Raw genomic sequence first — 25,923 nt, forward strand, 5'->3', positions numbered from 1 at the left:
GCGTATGGCTAGGTTAGGTTAGGCTAATCGAAGATGTGAACTGAGTGATAGGTGTATCAGATGCAGATAATACAGTCATTATGAACTAGAGGAACTTATAACTGTTTGAGTTGGATTCAATGAATTCATTATTAAAGGTGGTTTTGAAAAAAAAGATTGAATTTTCGATTGTTTTTTTTCAGCCATGATAACTATTTATTTTACCTTCAAAACCTAAAATATATCGAATGATAATGATATTAAAACATTATTGCCTATATTAATTATGCTATAATATTATTTTTATCGACGATCGACGATGCACAACGTCGTCATTTCGGGAAAAAATAAATACCAATACTAAAATCTAAAACTTCTGTACTTAAAAATATAATATATACTATTTGTGTATGCATATTAACTTGATAGAGTTAAAAAAAAATCATTAACTCACCCAGTCTTGTGTGTTTATAATTTATTTTAATATTTTAAATGTTTAATGTTTAATGTGTTGTTAATAAACAATTTTAATGTTATAAACTCTAACTAATCTTATTTAAATACTTACCTATGGTTTAAGGAGTTAAATGAATAGTTATTAGTTTTTCTCCAGAGGCGTACTCAGGAGTTTTCAATAGGGGGGGGGGGGGGGGGGGTGTGTTGAATATTTTGTTTTTTATCACTGGGACTTTGTCACCTTCTTTTTAAAAATATATAGACGATAACGACAATATTAATATGTATTTTTGTCCGCACGCAACTAACTGACTGTGTACGATCAAAATTTGATGACATCTAATGTATATTTTGATTGATATACGGCACCCATAATTTCATTATGAAATCTTTTTTCGTTGTTGGTAAAGTATAATGTATACTCAATAGTCATATTATTATGACGTATGTTTGTGTATACACGGATGATTAATAATAAAAAAATTATCAATAATATCAATTTTTTGGTCCTTGTGGTGGGGAGGGGGGGGGGTTGAACCCGAAAACCCTCCCGTATGTACGACACTGAGTTCAGATATATTTAACTTGTCACCAAATATACAAAAACATATTGACATTCGTTCTTTACGACGTGTATTATCATTTGCTAAAATTGTTGAAATTTGGGTATAAATCATAGACCATACACATACTCTTAATATAGATTGATTATTCTGATTGGATTATCAGCCATCCACGCATGCTCAGTAATAACCAAGGCTCTAGCTTTTCGGTTATTTTGCCATAAAGTCAAATACACAAGGATACCGTACGGTACCAATGTCATGATAAATAGGTATGAGACATACCGTATGTTAGCAATATACCGGAAAGGACAAATCGACCTAACCTAACCATCCAACCTCCATCCAACAGCTATGTACTGCGCCACTACTGCCACCACTGCTACTATCGAAAAACAACACCACCACTCCACTGCTCTGCCATTTAGCGAAATGATAATGTAGAGACGTAGACAAGAGATCACGCTGACATATCTATTTAATTTATCATGGTTAATACCTTAGAATAACATTTTTGCTTTTACCCTCCCCCCTCAGAGTACCAATTAGATTCAACTTGCTTCCAGAAAAATTTAAGACTGTAGTAAAAAATCTAAGCATTTTTATTGCCCAAAAAGATGACGAAATATGCAAAAAAAAATAACAAACATCATTGTAAAATTAAAACATTTATCCCTCCAAATCGAAAACTGTTTATAAATCATAACTTTAATATTTTAGCGATGTATAAATTGTAACTAATTTGTATCATAGTTATTTTAATGTTATTGAAGGTATTTTGTTAGTAAAAAAAAAAAAATAATAAATAATAAATAAACTGTAATTTGTAATTTTAAATTGTAAATAAATAAATAAATTGTAAATGCAGTTTATCTATTGAGCGAATTTTTGAAATTTCTTAAAATATCTATATAAATTTCAACGAGTTAAGATCTTTGACGAAATCTGAATTTGTCAATGGGATTTAGTTTGAAAGTTATGAATTTATAATCTTTTGAAGTTAACAATTTATTATTTCCAACCATCCACCATTTTGGTTTTTTTTTATTGAAAACTTCTTTGCAACCATAATAATATAAAATAAAATGTAAGTACGATAAGTAATTCATGATTTTACTAAAATATAGAGAATGAAGACTCAGATTCACAAAAAAAAAAGGAAAAATGAAATTGTTTGGAATTTTAAACTTGAAAATCCAATCATGACATTTTGGCCGATTTTTTATTAAAATTACCATAAATTAAACATACAAAACAAACCTTTTGAAAAAAAAAATTCAAAAATCGTCTTTGAGCTTAGTTTTATCCCCAATTTTCATAAAATCGGATAAGAAAACAAAATTACACCTCATTGGGGAGAAATTAAGTTATCTAATAAGTGCTATCTGTTTGTAGGAGCATTCACAAAATCAGTGGTGCAAAAAGTGCGCACCGAATTCACGCCAGCGATGCCAGATCAATTGAAGCGAATATAAAATATTGAAAATTGGTTAAATTGAATACGTTTTTGAAGTTAGTGCAAAAAATGTGTCAGATCGAAATCCCTATTAGATACGTCTTCATGGTTTGGGTATTGTATAATATATTGTATTTTTATTATTTATCGAATCAACAATGTCAACAATTCAAGTTTTACAATCTATTATCTATCGAACCGATAACACCACGGGACACGGATAAAAATTTAAACTTCTCTTTAATCCGTAGGTCCAGCAGTTTGTGTTTGCCACAGATGTATAAAACAACGTCTTATGTCTTATTTACAATATTAAGAACTTTTGTGACCGATATTCTGTCATCTGTGGTATCACACTTATACACGTCGTAATTATCTTTATCATGCTTTATTATTATTATTAATTTTTTATTATCATTGTTATTATCAATATTATTATTATTATTATTATTGTTATTATTTTATGTTACTACTTCCTTGATGTAAGCAACGAATCTATTGCGTCGTGTATAGCACAACCGCTACTACTATCAGTTCTACCATAATATAATGTTATATTTATATAGGTGTCACGACTTCACGAGTATCAGCCATACTGTTTACGAGTAAGTTTACTTCGACTCTCAAGTCACGGTTGTCGGACGTTCGGCATTTTGACGTAACGTACGCGTTTTGCCGCATCCGACTACTCCATATTTAACTATATTGTAATGTAATTTTTTTTTTTTTTAATTATTAGTAGTTGTTACAGTAAAAATTACTTTAATTTTTTAACTATTTTTGTGTTTAAAAGGTGTGATAACTCAATGGATTATGATTATTATTTGCATTGATGATCCGCAGAACCTTAATTATGTGACATAATCTGTTGTGTACCTACTTGTATTTGTCTTAATATTTTACAAGTGAGCATCCTTTACTATTTATGAAATGAAATTAAAATTCATAATTTGTTTTATCTTTAATTTGATGCCATTGAATTTGTTACTAGTATATATTAATTAAGTTATGAATATTTCCAGGTATTTCAATTGTTTTGTTGTGTACCAGTCAAAATGTTTGGATTGTCAAAAGATTATATACCAAAAAATATCACCGTGAAAATTGATAATAATTTGAAACACAGAACTTATAGTAATTCTTCTCAACCTATGCCTTGTAAAAGACGTCATAGCAGTGTTACAAGGTATGATGGTAGTTCAGATGAGCGAGAGTTATCCGAATATGTACATCATAGAGCTAGAACACCACAAAGTCCTAGAGGGTCTAGGTATTCAGAAATTGACAAATTTGATCGATCTAGGGATATGGATTGGCCGCATAATTCACATCACACATATAAAGTATTGTGTGTTAGTGCTATACATCCAAAAGCAAGTGACGAACAAGTCAAAGAAATTTTATATAGAGAATACCGCAAATTTGGTGAATTATCTGTTAAAATATCACATGAACTAGATGAGAGAATGGCATATATTTGTTTTTACAGCTCAGAAGATGCTAAAGATGCCAAACACAGTAAGCCCAGAATAAATTTGTTCGATAAAATTGCTTTAGTTGCACCTGTTTATGAAAGTCGTAGTTCTAGAGATCATCATGAACCAAGAGCTAGATGTTCACAATCCCAACATTTTTCTCCAGATTTTGAAAGATACTATCCTGTTCCTACAGAAGTTCATAGACTACATCCAATTGATAGGTTATATGAAAAGTTACCATATGGTGTTCTTCCCTCAATGCGACTGCCACCAGTTTTTCGAGAAATAGAGTTACCACCATTACATCCACGTGAACTTATGATATCTCGACAACAATTATCGCGTCATATGGATCCTATTCATCCATTTCGTTCATTATATGGCCCATCAAGACATCTTACCCGACCATTTAGATTATACCCTTATCCTCATTTGATGACTTACAAAAAAGATAAATTTCCTAACTTTTTACACCATATTCCACCAGAAGATGACCCGTTAGCTACACGAACATTGTTTGTTGGAAATTTAGAATTTTCTATTACTGATGGAGAACTTCACTGTCTATTTAGTAAATATGGAGTTGTTGAGGATATTGATGTTAAACGTCCATCTCCTGGAAAAGGAAATTCATATGCATTTGTTCGTTATCAAAATTTAGATATGGCTCATAGAGCCAAAGTTGAATTATCTGGTCAATATTTAGGCAGATATCAATGTAAAATTGGCTATGGAAAATCTATACCAACACAAAGGATATGGGTTGGTGGTTTGAGTCCTTGGACAACACTTGCTCATCTAGAACGAGAATTTGATAGATTTGGTGCTATAAAAAAAATTGAGTATACCAGAGGTGATATTTGTGCCTATATACAGTTTGAAAGTATTGATGCAGCAACTGCGGCTGTCGATGAAATGAGAGGAGTGTCTTTAGGAGACCCAGAATATAAGCTGAGAACAGATTTTGCTAAATGTGACTGTGACAGTCCTACATTAACTTATTCAACACAGTCTAAGTCATCTCAAGATGTTGTTGAATCAACTGCTGGAGATTTACAAGAGCAAACAAGACAAAATGAATGTACATTTGGTTGGCCAGATAATGAGTATTCTTTGTATAGTACAAGAATGTATCATAAAGATCATACAGAAAATAGTGAAGAAAGCAGAAAATTTGGTAGTCATGAAAATAATCCATCATTCAAACAGCATTCTGTTTCTGACATTAGTTCTTCTCAATCATCACTTCACCAATTGATTGATAGTGATGTAGAATCTTATAAAGACGAAATACAATCTGTAAGTCCTTTAGATTCTGTCTATACATTAGAGCATTTGGCTTGTAAATGTTCTGATACATGGCAAGGTAGTCTTGTATTTAAAGGCTCTCAATTCCCAGTTAAATGCCATTTAACTTCCGGTGATGCAAATGTCATAAAATCAATGATGAAAGATATAGATGGTAAATCAGTTTTACGCATAACTCAACGACTACGTTTAGATGAGTCAAAGTTGGAAAATGTTTCTACACAAATTATGACTGCTAATAAGCATGCTATATTTTTGGCAATGCCTTATTTTACCAACTCCATTTCTAATGATGATTCATTTGTACAAATTAAACCTTTATATAATTTAGTATCCTATTTAAAACAAAAAAAAACTGCTGGAGTAATATCTTTAATAAGTAAAGATCCTGAACCAGCTGGTGTATTGTATGCATTTCCACCATGTAAGTATTCAGCCAAATTATTGAAACAAAGTGCAAAAAATTTAAGTAGTGAAGCATTAAATGATGATCATTTAGTTGTGTTAGTGTTAAGTGGAAATATTTAATAAGAAATTAATTTTTTAGTTAAGTTTTCTATTATATTTATTAATTGGATAGTATTAATTATTATAAGTGGAAATATAAGGTTATTACAAGTCTGTTATAATTTTATTACAAGTTGATTACAATTTTGTTACTAATGTAATGTTAGAATACCTATATTTTAGGTTTAATATTTTTTATCAACCACAAATTTATTTTTTGTCTGCTACAATATTAGTTGTTTTTAATTTGAAAGTGTAAATTCATTCCAAAACGAATTATTTCGGTTTATTAAAATTATGCATAAGTTATAGCTTGTGTTAATTCAAGTTAACATGTGTTTAATGGATACACAATATGTGAAATGCATAACATAATTATTAAACAGATTGTGTTCTAATGTTTATTGTAGAACAACTATTAAAAGCTTAAAAATGTGTACTTTAGATATTCAATATTTTTCATTACTAATTAAAATAATTTACTATTTTATTATTGATTATTATTATTTACAAAGATCTTGCATTAAGTTAAATTGTTACTCTTATAAGTATAACTTTTAATATATTTTGTAAATTATCAAGCAATCCAAATATTTTAGATTAATCAGTAATATTTATTGAATTTTTGTTAATATTCAAGACAAAATATTCTTAAGTTATTATTCAACTAATGTTTTGTATTATTGACATTTTATAATTAAGTAATTTGCATTTCGATTGTTGTTGTTTTTTTTTTTTTTTTAGATAATTTAAATTCATTGCATATAAAACTTGCATGAAACAGTAATGTTATTTTTGCCGATTTACATTAATTATATGATTACATAAATATGAAGCATTGTTATTGTTTTTTTAAAAAAAAAGAAAATTTTAATGGCGCTTGTATTGAAAGTTTAGTAATTTTTGTTTCTTGTATTTACAATTTTTATTACATATAAACCATGTATGACATAGTAATGTTATTATTGCCTATTTAAATTAATTATATATGTACTGAAATATGAAGCATTGTTGTTTTTGTTTTTAAATTTTTATTAATTGCACTTATCTCTGAAGTTAAGTAAATTTTGTTTTGGGTATCTACAATTTTTGGTGTTCGGTGTTTAAGAGGATTTAAAGATATTTTTTCTTGGGATAATATTGTTGTATGTAAATTATAAATTATTATTATTATTAAGCTACTCATTGATCAATTAAATTAATACAAGAAGATTCAACCAAATCCTATTTACAATAGGCTTGAAGTGTCAAAAATTAGTCAAAAAATATGTATGTTTACTGTTAGTAGATCAAACCATGCATTTAGGATTAAAAATAAATTTATTTAAAATTCAAAGCTAATACATAGCAATATTAGTTCTTATAAATAATTTTTTCAGCTTTTACAGTAATAATTAGCGTATTAGTTATTTTGTATAGTCTTTGTAAGAGACTTTTAAATTTTATTTTCTGTTATCCCTCACATCCTCTAGTGTTATTAAATAGTTGTTAATTTAATTACCTAGGTAAATAGTAAATACAATGAACTATACATTTGCATTTTTTGCATAGATAGGCTAAGTTATTGCTGTAATTACATGAATAAATAAAAAAATATTAATAAGTGTTGGCTAAAAATATCAATAATCATTAGTTAATGACTAATAAAAATAAACACATGAATGAGATACTGAAAGTAAATACTTAATAGTTATATTCTTTTTTATAAATGACAAAATTCCCTCTATAACATTTTTGTTCATAATATAGTTATATAATATATAAAATAAATTCTGTGAATATATATACAATAAGCATAAAATATATATAATATAATTATTATTTATAAATCAATATATTTAATGTTTCGGATTATTATTATTTTTATTTTTATAAAATTGAATGTATTTTTAATCTGTGGTATAAGACAATAAAATTAATTAACTCATAATTTACTGAATAATATGAAAAAAAGTAGCTAATTAAGTTAGAAGTTGCATTAAAAATAAAAGTAACTATAGTTAAAAGTAATTAAAATTTTTAACTTCATTCAAACTGAATTTTTTAATGATCATTGAAATCACAGTTGATCATTTAAGTACTTAGAATTAACTTGTTTTTAAAATTTGATTTTAATTATCTTAATTATAATTGGTCTTAGAACATCATTGAATACTGACTGATAATGTACATGTATTTACACACAATGTACTTAAATAGTTGTAATAAATTGTTTACAAATTATTCCTGATAGAAAACTTTAGAACTTGTTTTTCTGTTCAGAATAATACCATAACATCTATACCTACAACAAATTTAGTTAGCTTTAAGATTGTATGTTGTGGGATATCTTTAAGTTGTGCTGGAGAAGTCGTAAGCATAAGTAAATCTGCTGCATGTGCGATTGTAGGAAATGTATTGCAAGAATGGCCTTAGCAAAACTTTTGCCTTCAATGATTACCATAAATAACAAAAATGAATAAGGACATTTAAAAATTACAAAAATAATTATACGGTTTAACCAGATTGTTGTTGGTCGTTGGGGCTATACAGCCTATATTAACTGTTTCTTTGTACCTCACTAGTACTCATTAAAATAATATGATTCAAGGCTCTCCTGATTGATGAATCCTATCATATTACAGTATCTAAGTATTTTATATGTTATACAGTACCTACTCTGAAAATATATTTTAATTGTAATTTTATTTTAATATATATAAGGTGATTATTACCAATGCTATAGATACTGCCTTTTTTCTTCAGTTATTAAAAATCTGTTTTCAGAGATTTTTAAATAAACATTGAGATCATATTTGTATTTCTGATATTTTTATACTGATTAAGGAGTTTGATGTGAAAGATACAAATTTCTTCTGTTTTCTAAATAATTAGAATCTTGCTTTTCTACTGTAAATTATTTTATACATTTGTCTGAAAAAACATGAAAACATAATATAGAAAATAATTCTTAGTAATTTAGGACATTTGAACACTACCAAAGTCTAAGAGTAATAACTAATTAAAAATTATAATAAAAAAACATTGCAGATGAACAATTAATATTTTAATTACCTATATATCAGACATCAGTCAGTTTACTAATAAAAATATTAGGTAGATATTTTAGATCAAAAATCATCTTAAACATCTTAAACATTAAAGATAAATGAAACAGACGTTTTGGTGTACAATTTTTCAAATGTAGATATACACAAAGATCCATGATCTATGAAGGAACAACAATAACTATTGTTAATAAAATATAACATAGGTACATATTAATAAACAAATTTTGGCAATTAATAAAACTAATATATTACTTTACATACTGTGATACAAAAATAAAATTAATTAAGGTGCAAGCAAAGGGTAAAAACAAATATCAACATGAAATTATTTCTGATAAATTATATTTATATTTTGCTTAAGTAGTAGCATGTGAAGTAAAACTAATTCTAAACTCTACATACATGTATAAACCTGCAGTATTTCAAGCACATTATAGAGTTTTGCCTAAACAAAGAGAAAAATTAAGAAGTATAATTGACAAAATAACAAGGGTAAATTGTAAACCCAGTCAAAGCTATCTTGGAGTTCCAGTTTTAGTTTAGTTTGCACCTAAAAAAAAAATAAAAGGTGGAGTAGGTTAGCCTATTATTTCTCAGTAGATAATATAATAGTTTATAATATAATATATATGCACATATCATAAATCATTTATGGAAGAATGTGCTGGCTATTTTGATAGCCTACACTATCTTTTACTTCGTTTGTCATTTTTAATTTATATATAGTACCTAGGTACTTATACACTGACACACTATACACTATTGTACTTTAAAAAAAAAAAAAATGGACATGATTGTATTTTGTAATAATAGTAGTCATCTTAATGCTTATCGGACTTGCATTGGGACCAAAGTGGTAGAGTATTATTAAATATGAAAAATAATACAATAATTTATTTTTTCAAACATGGTTATCTAAATAATGATTTCAAATGATATAGGTAAAATAAATATTTTCAAATCTTTAATATTTTTCGATGAGACACACTGAGGAAATAGTGTTAATCGTTAAATAAATAAAGATAAATCTGGGAAAATTTACTCAAAATTGAGGAAATATGATCTTAAGAATAAACACCAAACAACTAAATAATTTTTTAGAATTCATGTAAATTGGCTACAGCATATTTGAGTTCAATAGGTGAATGAGTTTATTGACTGTGAGTCAAATTATCATTAGATATTGTTATATTCATGTCAAACAACCATATAGTCTCACATAATATGTATAGCTGTATAGATATTTGATATAACTCAATAAACATAGGTACCTAAGTATATAACTGCGGGGCCGTTCAGAAAGGAAGAGGGTGGGCAATAGAACCATTTTTTTTTTCTTGGGATATTCTTATGGATAAGTACCTATTAAGTATGCATACCTACAGCTTATAAAATAATAAAAACATAAGTAAAATACTCAGTTAAAATTAAATAACAACGGTATCCATAAATCAAGGGTAAATAGTGATTATTTTGAACTACTAGATGTAATTACCTATGTAAATGAGATAATAATGATTATATTTAGTCAAGTAGGGATATTTTATTTAAATTAAATTTCTCCTTGTCAGTATTTTAACAGTTAAAAAAATATTTTTAACAACACATTATAATTTTGTCAAAATATCTAGAAAAAGAGCTATTACAAATTTTAATGATTTTCTCAATTGGCCACAATAAGTCATAACCAAGAGACAAAATATTCTAGAGGTATATTTTTGGTTTTCAGAATAGAACATCTCAATTTGTCACTGTAATTAATTAATATTATGCTTAAGTTATAAAAACTTTTAAATTCATTTAGTATCTTTGTAATTACCAAAAAAAAAAAAAATGATAATAACTAATATTTTCATAATATAATCTACATTTTTATTTTATTTTCTTACAGAAATAATTTAAAATGTACCATATCCATATGTACACAATTTTCGGTGAAAAGATCACGGGTACATATTTTGTGTTATAAGAACTATTACTTGGGCCTGCTATGTATTATTAATATAAATAATAACATAAACGTATTTATATAGACATTTATTATTAACAGTAGGTATATATCGTAATGACAAAAATGTACCTATACGTACATTATAGTTCTACTCGTTAATAACCGATGGACAGTCCCCACCGATCGTAATAATATGATACTTATGATCATTGTTAGTATAAACGGTATACGTGATACGTGTAATATCATATAATATAAATACTGAATGGCCCTTGGACGAATATTTTATTGAAAACTTCGGCACTTTTTTAAATGATCGAATACTAATAATGCTAGTCATTTAATCCATATAGATGTAGCTATTACTTTAAGCTATCAAAAGTATTCATATGTACATTTTGTTTTTCTATTTAATGAAATACCTACCTAATATATTTAATTATAGTAGGTAATACACCTTTCTGTTAAGATATAATAAAGAAAATCACAGATCATTCAAAAGATTTATTTATTTACACCTACCTATATGAATACATTACTGGCACGTGGATATTTTGGCATGTGACCAAAAAAAGTTTTGTCATTTGCTCTGGTCTATACCTATGTAAACAAAATCACAATTTATAATATGGTGTGTTTACACAAGCTTTTTAATTATATATTAATATCATTATTGGCTTTTGTGAGTTTGTGACCAATCTCTTCAACGTTGTGCGCTTAATACTTATGCCAACAATATGTCAATATATTATATATTTCATTTTATAGATCTAAATTTACTTCGATCGTTACATATAATATAAAAGTACGATTGTTTAAGGAACCTACCTGATACGCATACTATATTATAGGTGTACAATGTACATATACTGCATATTATTATATTTGCATTGTTAATACTTATCATCGTTAAACAAACAGTTACGTACCTACTAAATACTAAATATTTTATACTTATGACCTAATGTCCTTATATAAAATAAATATAATATTATTAAAAGTTATAGATTCATAGGTTTATCACTTAGTTATTTCCTTTTTCATATACTTGTATATTCGTCGTAAGTCGTAAATCGTAATTATTATCTGTTATCCGTTTTCACCTTTTTGACTCAAAAATATATTATCAACCCAAATACAGATAACGTCATCGAAATAGCATCTCGCGAATCAGTAGTGCACTATTTTTTTTTTATAGTTATTTTTTTTATCGCGATTCTATGTAAATCTGAAAATGTAGATATTTAACAGCTGCTATATACGAGAATAATCAAAATTTTATGATGCAAAATTATTCACTTCGATTACAAATAAGCCACTTCAGAATGATTTTAGAATGAAGAATGAAAATGCCTATATCACGTGGAGTACCTATAGAAAACAATATATTTTTATAGTCCAAAGCCCGATTACGACAGTCAATAAAATATTGTTTACAACTTTATAAGTGAATAATATTTTTAGAATTTTCAAACCACCTTATTTTTTTTTAAATGTTTTTTGTCGAAAAAAGCTCTGAGGTAACTGGTAAGTACTCTTCAAATGTTTTCCCTTCATTTTCATAATAGGTGTTTTTGTACTAAAATAACTTCCTAATGATTTATTTTCAAACATAGTGTAAACCTGGTTATAATATTATGCTAAACAATACAATCATTCATAAAGCGTCCTCTCGATTATACACTTCCTCCCGTAGTTACTCAGTGGTTTATTGCTAAAAATATTCGTGGGTATACACTTCCTAAATCTTAGGTGTCAATTACCTTATGCTTACATAGTAACTATAACATAAAATCAAAAAAAAAATTTGATTAAAATAACATCCAAATTATCAGATTTGATATATATGGATTGGATAAAATTATCCTAAAGTATTTTGTGCCCAGCAATATCGCATATAACATACTAGGCAGTGCTGGCAGTGGTCGTATTTATGGAAGGATATTATGTGGTATAAATCCTCCTTAGTTACTTATTTATAATATTTTGATGTCTATGGTAAGTGAACATTTTCTTCCTTTTATGAAAATTTAATGTTTGTTAACGTACCTATATCCCCTCCTCCTTGACAAAATCTTAAATACACCACTAATAATAAATAACTAAATAATAGGTAATATGTTATTATTAATAATTAATAAAAGCTAAGGAGTAAAAAGTGACCAAAAAAGGTGTTGGTCGTGGAAGGGGGGGGGGGTTATAACCTCTAACCACCTTCCCACCAGGTTCTGATCCACTGATTTAACTGAAGCTGAGTAAACCAGTGTGTATACGCAGTCGATTCTGGTTTAAAATGATTTCGGGTGACGTCGGCGACTCGTTGTCTCGTTACACGTTTTATTCCGACGAAATATAGACATGGGTTAGGTTAGAGAGTTAGGTAAATACACGCGTTTATACGTTTGGCGGCGGTTCGTCAGACTCATCGTGGCGACTTTTCGTGGATCTTCCATACAGTTGCGCCAGGCTGACACACTTTGGGTCGGTGTGTCTGCTCCGTAACATTGAACTCACATCCTCGAAACGCTCACCGTCGAACTTACTCCTCCGTTCCGACCATTTTGACGGCATCCCGTTGTCCAAGTGCCGTTCGTCACGTGATTCAATGGACCGCGTTCGTCTCAGGTCGGTCCAGCCTCCGCTGCAATCGTCATCGCCTCCCCGACTACGATGTCCATCCAACCGGACTCGATAGTCGTCGGTCGGTATCTGACGTTTAGTTGGCGGATCAGCGAACGTGTTGCGGCTCTTGTAGTGGCCGGTGCGGCCGTCGGGGGCATTTAGCGCAGCCAGTTTGCGCGCCAGATAGGAAATCTGTGGACGCTGATGCTCCGACGATGACTTCTCGACAACGGCCCGGCGTTCTTCGGTCGGCGGTTTGACGTTCCCGTGGCCGGCGCTCTGCCTTATCGTGCACAATTTCGGTCGCGGGTACTCGCGTTGCTTTTTTTTTGCGCCACCGCAGCCACCCCGGTCTTGTACCGATGACTGTTGCTCTTCTTCTTCTTCTTCTTTGGTCGTTTCTTAAATCGTGTCATATTATTATTTAAATATTATGTTATACAACAATTATTTTTATACAAACAAATCTTTAGATTATTTTCAATTTACATATAATAATATATGTTAACGGTGCAAAGATACAAATTAGACAATAACTTCAATAACGATATTTCCGATAAATTAGACAGTATACGATATTGACTAGGAAATAACGTTAATGACCATTATTTTCAGGCATTTTCGTACATTTAGAAATGTTATTATCTAGATAAGGGCAATAGGTAGTTAAATTATTTAATTAAATTATAATATATTTGTATTTGCGCACACCTATGCAAATTACATAACATTTATTTATAGTACCTGCCTACCTTCAAATTGTGAAAATAAATTATTCATTTTATTTTATTTATGTAATATTATGTATAATTTACCTACCACATATTATTAAATGTATGACCTAATTTAGAAATTTAGCAATACAAAATCATCAACATTGTTACCAATATTTTAGGAATTAAGGTAATTTTCTTATCATAGTAGTAAAAATTTAAACAAAATATTAGATTTTTACAAAATCGCCTATATAATAAGTCAGTAGGCGCATTGACGATATCGTCTATTAATATTAGGATATTGGATAGGCGTTTACGTTATTAGTATTATTACCTAATTTATATCATTGAAAGTAACATAATGGATATAATGCTCTATTGCATAATTTAATTTTTATAACATGATAAACATAATTTTAATAATGTAATGAGATGATGAATTTGTTACATTATACATTAAAATATACAATAATATATTACGAAAAAATCACTAAATATCAAATGATATGATGATTAAGTAATATTAGTATTTAAAATATAAAATTAAAATATGAAGTTAGTTAGTTTCGCATAAATATTAACTGACCCTTTAATCAAAAACGGTAAGTTTTCGTTTAAAGTTAATAAAAACGAATCCAAAAAATAAAAACATTCTGTCCAATAATAAATTATTCAAGTATAAACAATTTTTAAATAAATAACGTATTTTAACGTTTAAGAAGAAATTTAAGTTGTTTTATTTTTATACATAAGGGCGCACCCCCGTATGTATATTTTGTTGTCTCCATCTTAAAAAAGTATAAAAAGCCAATTTGCATCAAGCCGAATCAATTTTATGTTGCCGGAATTAATATTAGAGAAAATTGACAAAGTAATTAAAGTAACTTAAAAAATAAGAATACTATTTTAGAAATCACATTGGATTTAAATAATTTAAATTTAATAAAAGTGAGTTATGAGCATTTAAAATTATAATATTTTACATAGGTACATAAATTTGATTATTCAATTCACTCTAAGATTAATGCTACAGATAGGTACGAAATTATTGGTTCTTCTTAATGTACATTTTGTTACGTATTAAGACAATAACGACTGCACATCGTATCTATATATTTGGCGTCTCTATAATATTATACTGCTAGATATTATGTAGGTAAACGTATAGGTTTTATATTAGGTATGTAAGTATTTAATAGTTTTTGGTGTCCAAATAAATAAATACTTTTGGATATAATTTTACTATATACTATACTTTTATCGCCGGATTCCGAAACAACGTTGGCTTTTATTGGAATGATGTCATCGATAACCGACTGTTCAACGTTTATCATGAAATCACCAGGATAAAGTTTATCGTAGGCATTAAATGCTTCTTTGTCAATTTCTATTTGTGTCTTAACTTGAGCATCAACTTTGCGATCCGAACACATTTCTGCGCCAAGTCTGATATCTCCAGTTAATAGGCTAGCATCATTCCATTCGAATACTTCAGTCACATTTCGGTTTTGTTGTTCTATGTTCATTACATTACAAAGATCTGGAGTCTCCCCACTTTTTTTGAATCTATCTGACCTAATAATAATTATTGTTAAAAATGTTTATGTATATAAAGTGTTAGGATGATTTAAAATAATTTGCTACTCTGTTCATTTCATTTCATATCTTCAACAAAATTTAGTATACTATACTCTATTTAGGATAAAAAAGGTTCTGAAGCTTTGCTTCGCACACCAGCATTGATGGAAGAAGTATCTGACAGTCGCTGATAAACCGTTAGCACACAGTACCTTTTTTTATTGTGAATATAGTATAGGTATTAGAAATGAATGATGATTGTTCCGCTTAAATTGAAAAATGTATAAAACCTACGATATACTACAATATTTTATACAAAAGATTCATACACCTTCGTGCGTTTTTTCTATAAATGCATTGTTCAAAATAATTTTGTGTGTTTATGGAAAATTGAAGTTATATTAAAAACAAGATTATTATAGTATTAAATGTTATAGTTTTTGATTTTTTTTACTATTTTCTTCGTTTAAATATATAATAACACAAAAATCGCCCCCCCCCCCCACAACTACCCAAAAAAAACTTTTTCTATTGGTATTTTATCTTCTGTGATACTTATATAATACTAATACGTTTAGTTTAATTAATAACTTGTAATTTGTGTCATAAATATATTTTAACCCTACCCCAAAGAAAAAAATCGTATCTACGCCGCTGTATACAGGTGTAAGTTTATCAAGTACCTGGGTTCTAAGTATATACATAATATTTACATTCCTATTTTATATTAGAAAAATAAAATTTATAGATTTAATAAATGACATAGCCAAATTACTTTTTTCTAGAAGCCCTGCTGCCAACAGCTGATGATTTTAAATCACTTTCGATACTGTTAACAATAATATATCAAACGTACATAAGTATTTTAGCTATCATAATCGTCTATATAAAATATGCATTTTATTACTCTTTAGCGGTTGCATTTTTTTGGGCGTTCGGAAGTTTTATATTGTCTGTGCTTGGGTTGTGCAATTTTAATTGAATACCCGCTAGTGCTCTTTCCCATTCAATATCTGTGGCGTGTGGACCACTTTTAGGAATTGTTATTTGTGGTGAAATAGACCAGTTATACATTGGTTCGTCTGAAAAAGCGTAATAACACTGGACACCGACGTTTGGTATCACTTGATATGAAGAATATTGGCGTTTGTCGTTGGACATCGCTGTGTTTATTGGTGGAAAAGTATCCTTTAAAATTTTTTCACTATCTCCAATACATGTTGCAGTGCCTTCTTTCTTTAAGAATTTTCTCGACATTTCAATCACCTGTAGATATTTGATACTGTGAGTATTTAGTATACCCCAAACGATTCATTGACACAATTTTACTCCGTTTTCCAAAGGATCAATTGTGTCGGGAGGAGGGTCTTTAAATGGGCATATTGGTTCTGGATATTGCAATGCCAAAGTCATAAGTTTTATATATTCATTTCGAACCACTTTATTTTTATTTTGTTCCAACACTTTTAACCAGCTTGATAATACACAAGCATCTAAATATAGCATACAATTTTAGTTAGGTACCTGTCTAAAACTTTTTCAGAAGTTATGATAAAATTATTTTATTTTAAAAAAGAACCTTAAACAAATAAATTAAACTAAAGCGTATACTATTTTGTTCATTACTGGGCTTCCGTTAACCAATTTTTTCCCCCAAAAACCTTAGATTTGAAGAACGATAGACTGTCTACCGATTATGTTGTTCCATTTAAAAAGCGGATATTAAGAAAAGTTTAATAAGTCGTAGACCATTAAGAGGATGCCATACTCGCATTCGTTGTATCCTTGTATCCGTCTTATAAAAGCTTAACATAGCAAATTATACGTTATGAATAATTAATTTAACTCTGTTGAGGTTTAATTTTAGAGTGAATTGATCTATTACCAAATTTAGGAGGAAAAATATTATCTAGTTGACGACATAGGTACTTTTTTTTTATATTTAAATTTTTAAGCATGATATAAACATTTTAAAATGTTCAAACAATTCACTATTTTAAAATGCTCATAACTTGCTTTAAAATTGAAATATAAAAAAGTATGTTATTGACTAGATAAAATTCTTAATAAAATAACAGAGTAAGATGCAAAATGTAAAATTTGCCATGTTATATATTTGTAAGATGGACACAACGCAAGTATAGGTATGGCATCCTCTTAAAGTTTATTATCTTTTATCGAATCAAGAGTTTTACAGTTTTGTTTTCTAATTAGATATCACTTTTCATGTAGCTTAGAATTCAAGTTGGTGGTTTATTTCCTAGAAAAATGAATAAATTAGTAATAAAGAGTATATCTAAGTCATATTTATGAATTAAGATATAATATTATATATAGATATAATATCAAAATACTTTTACGAGTGTAATGGGTTGGTATATCATATTATGTCATAATTACAATTGTATTATTATATTTTATATTATATCCATACTGAATTATTATGCATACACATGCAGGTACGAGGCACCCGCAGTATCAGGTTTCATAGGGTTAAATATGAAGTACCTACCTACCTACAAATATTAAATTCATTTAATAATAATAATATTGTTATTTTAAAAACAAAATGTTGAATTTAGTTACTAATATTTAAAGATTACCTATAAAAAAATATCAACAATTTTGAAGTTTTGAACTCAATTTCGCATTTTTAATAGTTAGGTACAATATATTATATCTAATAAGTATTAACTTTTTATAATATTTATACTTAATTAATATATTGTATTTAAGCACTAGTATTTTTATTTATACTTTATTATCATTTATTATCTAAACATTTTTAAAAATTAAATGCCAAGTAGTGTGAAGGACCAAAATTTAAAATAATTCTTAAAATATAAAATGATTTATTTAAGTTATACGCAAAGACTTCATTTAGTCTTTAGACGGTGCTAGGGATGTACTGAAAGACAGAAGATAAAACCAATTGTAATCAGAAGTCGAAACTATAGATTTTCTTATAAGCTAGTATAAATCATATCTATATACATAATATAAATAATTCATAAATGATAAAAAATGTAATGCTATAAGCAGAATTTAAACTTGTTTGCCGGTGAACTTTATTATATTTTGATAATGGTAATTGCCAACTTATAAATTGTACTAGCGCATATCTATATAGTTTATATTTTTACTATACTGATAGGTAATCGATATAGGATATAAAACTATATCTCTTATTTTAACTAATAATAAAATTAATTATAGTAATATAATAATGTAAATTACCTCCAATATCATTACGTTTTAAAATCAATTGTTTAACTATATCGTAAAAAAAAAAAAATGTTATATCTTCATCATCCGTTGGATTAGGATTTCTTGTTAATGTTTTGATTTTACTTTCATCGTTGGCAGTCATATTTGACTAGTAACTTACAAATCGAAATTTAATCACGTAGGTACGTATTATTTTATATCAATATTAATAATTCAATAAAATACATTTCATATTCATTAAAATATAAACATTAAATTTAAATATAAAAAGTTACATGATGTTTTTATTAAAATAATATGTTGCTAAGTGAAAAAGCAAATTTTTAAAGCCAAATAATAGTTATTGGTATAGTTATCATGATTAAGTATAGTATTATATGAACACACCTAAATAATAAAGATATTATAAACTCATATTATGTAATAGTATGAGATATGTACGTTTGTAAAATCTATAGTACTCATTACCAGAGGCGGTTTCAATGTATTATACTTGGTGGTGCAAGACAATATATAGACACCCTCCCCCCCCACTACCATCATAATAGAGATTACAAATAAATATTTTTTAATAAGTTTATAGTTTATAATTAGGTATAAGGCCCTTACATTCTTAACTCAACGCTTTCGACAGTTTCAGCCACGATTATCATTTATCATATGTCATTGATTAGGTACTTCATTACTTTTTTCATCTATTGAACACTAAAATTAAACATTGCGGTCAGCACATGCTCAACCAAGACCACCCACCCCCCTAACATTGGCGGTGCAGTGTACCAAAAACAGTATACTCAAACCGCCTCTGCTCATTACTCATTAATTATTAGTTATTATAGTAATAACTTATTACTTATAGACTATAGTCGTATATATAGATAACCTATAGGTTATAGATAACTTATAAAGTTATAACTTATATGTCAATATGAAGTACAGTGGAACGGTATAAAAAATTTGTTTGGTATAGAAAATAAATAGCTTAAACACTTTCTAAATATTTTGTTACAGACATTGTTGATAATTTTAGGTACCTAGTGAAAATGTATATTGTGGAATGTTTTAAATATCTACGATTAGTATTTTTTGAATTACGACAAAATAACAACAATTTGAGTGATTTATATATATATATTAAAATTATACCTATTAACAAATTTTAAAAAAATTCGGCCATCTTGGCATATTGTAGCAAAATAAAAATATAAAAAGTTTTAAATGTGTATAAGAAAAATAATAAATGATCATTTTTGAGATCTGCAACATAGAGCATTTAAAATGTGCTGTCTTTTAATCGGTTACGTCTATGAGTTAAAACCTGTATGGCCCCACTAAATAGCCGTTCAACTGGAGCTGATGATGGTAGCGTTGTATTAAACTTAAGGAAAACTTGCTTGACAACTTTAAATTGATCAAGCATCACCAGATCATTTTTCTTCGAATTTAAAAATGTTAATGCTTGAACACTAGCAGCATTTGAAACTCTTATAGTATCCTCAGTTGAATCATTGTCTTGAGATTGTGTTGGTGTACAAATGTCTATAGTAGAACGTTCAGATAAACTATTGAAGAATCCATCACTATCACTATCTTCATTGTCAGTGGACCCAGATGATTTATTTTCAATAGTGGCACTTATTATTTCACATTCGTTTAAAAAAATGTTTTTACACAAATTTGTGTATCTAACTGGAACCCAAGATAACTTAAACTTAGGGTGACTTATAGATGCAATAATATATGTCTTGCTTTTTGGATCACTAAGATCAAATACATAATTAAATCTTTTTTCTGAGGAACTTATTAATGATAAACATAATGGTCTGCAGTGCTTTAAATTGGTTGATTGAATTAATAGTTTTCTTAATACTATTAATGTGGGCGCAACATACCCTAAATAATTATGTTTTTCTCCTTGTAGCTTATCAAGAGAATTTGCTAATGGCTCTAACAATAAACAATACTCCTCTAAAAATACCCATTCATTACCTTGTAAGTTTATTCAACTTTAAAATATCAAATAGTGTCACTATTTTTTTCTTATGTTCCAAAATTTTTTTAATAGCATCATATTTTGAGTTCCACCTTGTCACGACTGGAATAGGATATTTACAGTTGCAATGTTCTATTACTTTATCAGATGCCATGGTACTTCTACTTAATAAGTTCCAGAACGCTTGTAGTTTGTTAAAAGTTTTTGTAGATAAACTGATATAGGTTTCATCTGAAATTTTAGAAATATCAGCAGTAGCAATTAAGTTCAATGAATGAGCTACACAAGTAATATGTTTAGGTAAACAATAGCTATTATCATGATCTTGCTCTTGGACTTCTTGATTATTAAAAATTGAACCAACATCAATTCTTTCAATATTCTCGTCTCCGTTTTCAGATTCAGAGTCTGAATCGTCAACTATAGTATCACTACCAGGTTCATCAGAATTCAAATTGCCAATGTCATAATTTGCTGTTGAATGATTTGAAGAAGTAATTGAACTTGAGAAGGTGCGAAAACATTTTCCGAAGTTACTGGCGTTGTCAGTACATATATGAGTGACTTTTGAGTTGGTTATACAGTATGTATCCATTACTTCAGTTATGACCTTGGCGATGGCTAGAAAATTATTAGTCCCTATTATCCTACGGCAACCAAGAACATACGAATGACGTATATATGTATTTTCTTCAATATAGTGACAAGTCATGCCCATATAACTTATTATTTGCACTCCAGATGTCTGCTGTTATGCAAATATAACTCTGTTTTTCTATTAAAATGGTCATCGTATTTAGATATGTTAAATACCTTAATTTCAAATCATTAGCCAATTGTCTTTGATTAGGAAGTAATGTAGAATCGGTTATTCCGGCTAATTCCATGACTAGTCTTCGAAAAGCAGGCTTTTCACAGCAAATGAGGGGTCTCATTTCTTGTATAATGTAATCAAATACAATACTTTTCACCTAAAATAAGCACAAATTAATAAATTGTAGAACAATTAATTTAAAAACACATAATATCATAAACTAAAACATAATACTTAAGTTATTTAATTTTACAATTTGTCTTCATTGGGTACTAATTTATTAGAACCTTTTTATTAAAATAATTGTGTTTTTATTAAATAATAGTAAGTTATATAAATTAACAACATACAATTTAATTTTAATTTTAACTTATATAATACATGGTAATTTTACTATATCATAACCATTGGCACAACAAAACTAATATTTTTGATTGTACCAAAAAAAAAAAATTCTTTTATTATATTTTATATAGTGTATTTGTAGCGAATGGTCTTGGCTTCTAGAAAATATATTTTACTAGAGTTTAAAGTGGTCTCAAGTATCAGGGGCGTCATTTCACGTTTTTTCATGGGATGCAAAACCAACATTGAAAATCTGAAGTAATACCAGTAGCTCGCGAGTCATCCCATGAATTTTTTTCAACACATTTTTTGTGTAAATGTAGATCATTTCATAGAAATCATAGTATAAAACAAATAACAATAATTTTGTTAGCAAAAATGTTTTTTATTATGTTTTAACATAATAGTATATGGATCACAGTGCTAATTGTTCAACAATCAATTAGACAAGGCTGTGCATTAACGAGTTAAAAAGTTAAGTTAAAATTGTTAAAAAGTTAATTTAATTTAAACTTTTTAAATTAACTAGTTACTTTTGGCTTTTCATTAAATTAACTGTTAACTTAATAAATTTCTTTTTTAACTAACATGAAATTAACGAGTTAATTTTTCATTTTAAGAAGTAAGTTGAGTTAATTTATTTTGTTTTTAATTGTATTATATTTTACTATTTCAGTCTATTTCATATTCATGTCAAAAAATATTTACCGTAATGGTTTAGAGTTTAAAATCTATATCATTCGAATCTAACTTATATATGGAAATACTGTATAAAGTAAAAACACTATATCTATAATTTAGTTTTGGGTTGGAAAATGTATGAGCTCATACATCCAACACATCGTCCATACCAGTGCATACTCTGGCGTGATCATCCAACAGACCCAGTCACATCATATCGTTTAAATACGGTTACATATGGCTTGGTAACGTCGCCGTATCAAGCAATTCGCACGCTGAGACAACTATCCGAGGATGAGGCGGCCGACTATCCCGTCGCGTCCAACGTATTGAAACGCGATTTTTATGTTGACGAGGTGACGACTGGCATGGATTCAACTGATGAATTATTATGTCTTCAACGTGAGCTGAATGGCTTGCTGGAACGTGGTGGATTCAAGCTACGGGAATGGGCAAGTAACTATCTAGCCATTCTAGAAAATGTACCGTTGGAACATCGCGTAACACAGCTCCCACTACATGATCAATCAGACACAGCCATCAAATTATTGGGTGTTTCGTGGAATGCCACTAAAGACTCATTTTCTAAACAAGCTCGTACTATGGAAATAAGTGGATCTGTCACTAAACGACAAATATTATCAGATATCGCACACATTTATGACCCTTGCGGTTGGCTCTCACCCTTGATCATCGTAGCTAAGCTGCTGTTGCAACAACTGTGGAAGGAACAGGTTAGCTGGGACGACCAGGTCTCAGAGGCACTCGCTGCGGTTTGGCACTCACATCGTTCATCGTATGAGCATTTAGCATCTTTCAATATATTGCGCTACATCAACACGTCGAGGAATCCAGTCATCGCATATGAAATACATGGCTTTTGTGACAGCTCTAAAAAAGCTCATGGTGCCGTTGTCTATGTTTTCGCCAGTTCTGATATTCTAACGTCAACCCTACTGGTATCTAAAACTAGAGTAGCACCACTGAAGAAGGTTTCCATTCCACGTTTGGAATTGTGCAGTGCTGTGCTTTTGGCTCAACTCATACAAGCTCTTGTTCCATCACTAAATATCAAGGTTGAACGTATACTTTTGTGGAGTTATTCGATGGTAGCCCTTCACTGGATTGCGGGAGAACCTTTTGTGGCCAACAGGGTGACCCAAATTCAACAAATGGTACCAACATCCACCTGGCGACATGTAGCCTCTGGAGACAACCCAGCGGATGTGGCATCTCATGGTCTTACCAGTGAAGAACTGATAACCTGTGATCTGTGGTGGCAAGGACCTGTCTGGCTGATTGATGAAACTAGTTGGCCTCATTCAACATTACCAACTCTTGCATCCAGACCTGAAGAACGAGACGTGACTACACAAGTGGCATTACCTACTATATTAGTAAATTATCTACTGCTGCATCATTCTAATCTAGAACGGTCATTAAGGGTGACTTATGTGTTCCGTTTTATCAGAAACTGCCGTATACCTAAATTTCTTCGGAAGAAAGGGAGTCCTCTCGTCACTGTTGCTAGACGTAAACCCGCACTTTGTTTTTGGATAAAACATGTCCAACGCGTTGAATTTCCTGCTGAGTATGGCTGTCTACGCCGAAAGGTCCCCATTAAGAAGTCCAGCCCGCTTAGTAGCTTAAACCCATTCATGGACATCAGCAACGTGATAAGAGTCGGCGGTCGACTAGACCACTCTGCTCTTTCTTATGAGCAAAAGCATCTGATAATTTTACCCAAGACTCATCATCTCACCGAGTTGATCATACGCCAAACACACATTTAAAACTTACACTTCATTCTAAATGTCACTATGTCCATCTTGCGCCAAACTTATTGGATAATACATGCTAAAAACACTCTCAAGCGGATCATACACCAGTGCGTTAGCTGTCATCGTTTTCACTCGATTCAGAGTCAGCAACTTATGGCGGATCTTCCATCATCTCGTGTCACTATGTCACCACCATTTACGCGTTGTGGGATTGACTACGCCGGTCCGTTCATCACTCGCCTACCAGCGGGACGCACCAGAACTACATACAAGAGCTATCTGGCTCTATTTGTGTGCCTCACGACCAAGGCTGCACATTTGGAACTGGTAAGTGATCTGACCACCCCTGCTTTCATTGCGGCTCTGCGACGTTTTGTTTCACGACATGGTTATCCATCAACCATTATGAGCGACAATGGCACTAATTTTGTGGGTGCACAGAACACATTGCGTGAAATGCATAAGTTCTTGAATCGTCCAGAGTTCACTGCTCAAATAAATTCTTTTTGCTTGCCTCACAGTAACTGGTCATTTATACCCCCCCCCCCCCCGCCACCCCTCACTTCGAAGGATTATGGGAGGCCAACATCAAGTCATGTAAATCTATTTTGAAGCGAATTGCTGGTACTCAAGTGTACACCCAAGAAGAATTGTCCATATTGTTCACACAAATCGAAGCTATCATGAACTCTAGACCCCCGAGTGCACTATCTGCTATACGGACTGCTAATCGCTCTGCCAAGCAAAGATTACTCCACCGCTCCATCCAACAGGCTGACAAGATGGAATCTTCTACAACAACAGTAACAGCGTTTCTGGAAGTTGTGGTAATGGGACTATCTGCTAACGCTGCAGCACCGCCAGAAATGGAGAACACCTAACGTGCAATTTCATGTTGGGGATCTTGTCGTCATCAAAGATGAGAATAAACCACCCAACCACTGGCCTTTAGTAAGAATCCACTAGACCTATTACAAAGTTCAAAAGGCTACCACTACCGCAAGAGACTGAATGAGAATCTCCTAAGATCATAATTATTATAACTATTATTTTTGTACATAACTATGAATTTGTCATTTTTTATTTTTCCTTATTATGCGTTTTTTTGTATTCTTTTTTTTTGAGAGTGTCGCTTAAAGCGGGAGGTGTTTTGTCAAATGTTAATTGTTATCACCATTATTATTATTATCATTATTATTCCTGTGTCGTTACCATGTTCAAAAACATATGCTGTGATATCATATATGAATTAAGACAGGTTATGTTCTTTTTTTTTGTACAATCAAAAACCATACTTTTCTTTCGTCGTGTAAAATAAAAAATACAGTCCTCTCTCGTAAGAAAATTCGGCGTTGTACTTCTTTTTTTCCCCCTTTTTTTTACATAACAATATCTATTATCTATAAAAAATAAAGAA

The 25,923-nt window shown here is 29.7% G+C and overlaps 1 protein-coding gene and 2 pseudogenes across 5 annotated transcripts; 2 read left to right on the forward strand and 1 right to left on the reverse strand.

The window, feature by feature from the left end:
- The first annotated feature begins 2,926 nt into the window (after positions 1–2,926).
- LOC107166300 (RNA-binding protein spenito pseudogene) lies at positions 2,927–6,255 on the forward strand (annotated as a pseudogene). 4 transcript variants are annotated; one of them, XR_016189841.1, is made up of 3 exons: positions 2,927–3,059; positions 3,248–3,359; positions 3,477–6,255. The product of XR_016189841.1 is annotated as an RNA-binding protein spenito pseudogene, transcript variant X4 (transcript). The 4 variants fall into 4 exon arrangements; XR_016189840.1 differs by having other exon boundaries at positions 3,025–3,161; XR_016189838.1 differs by having other exon boundaries at positions 3,031–3,166.
- A 6,887-nt stretch (positions 6,256–13,142) lies between these two features.
- Positions 13,143–19,034, reverse strand: LOC107166297 (uncharacterized; annotated as a pseudogene).
- Positions 19,035–22,859: 3,825 nt separating this feature from the next.
- On the forward strand, positions 22,860–24,518 carry LOC107166296 (uncharacterized). Its single transcript, XM_015514892.2, has one exon. The coding sequence runs from the start codon at positions 22,860–22,862 to the stop codon at positions 24,516–24,518; it is 1,659 nt and encodes a 552-aa protein (XP_015370378.2).
- The last annotated feature ends 1,405 nt before the right edge of the window (positions 24,519–25,923 follow it).

This window comes from Diuraphis noxia, unplaced genomic scaffold, assembly GCF_037042655.1.
Source record: "Diuraphis noxia isolate RWA-SAM2 unplaced genomic scaffold, SU_Dnox_SAM2 contig0001, whole genome shotgun sequence".
In the NCBI taxonomy this organism is placed as follows: Eukaryota; Metazoa; Arthropoda; class Insecta; order Hemiptera; family Aphididae; genus Diuraphis; species Diuraphis noxia.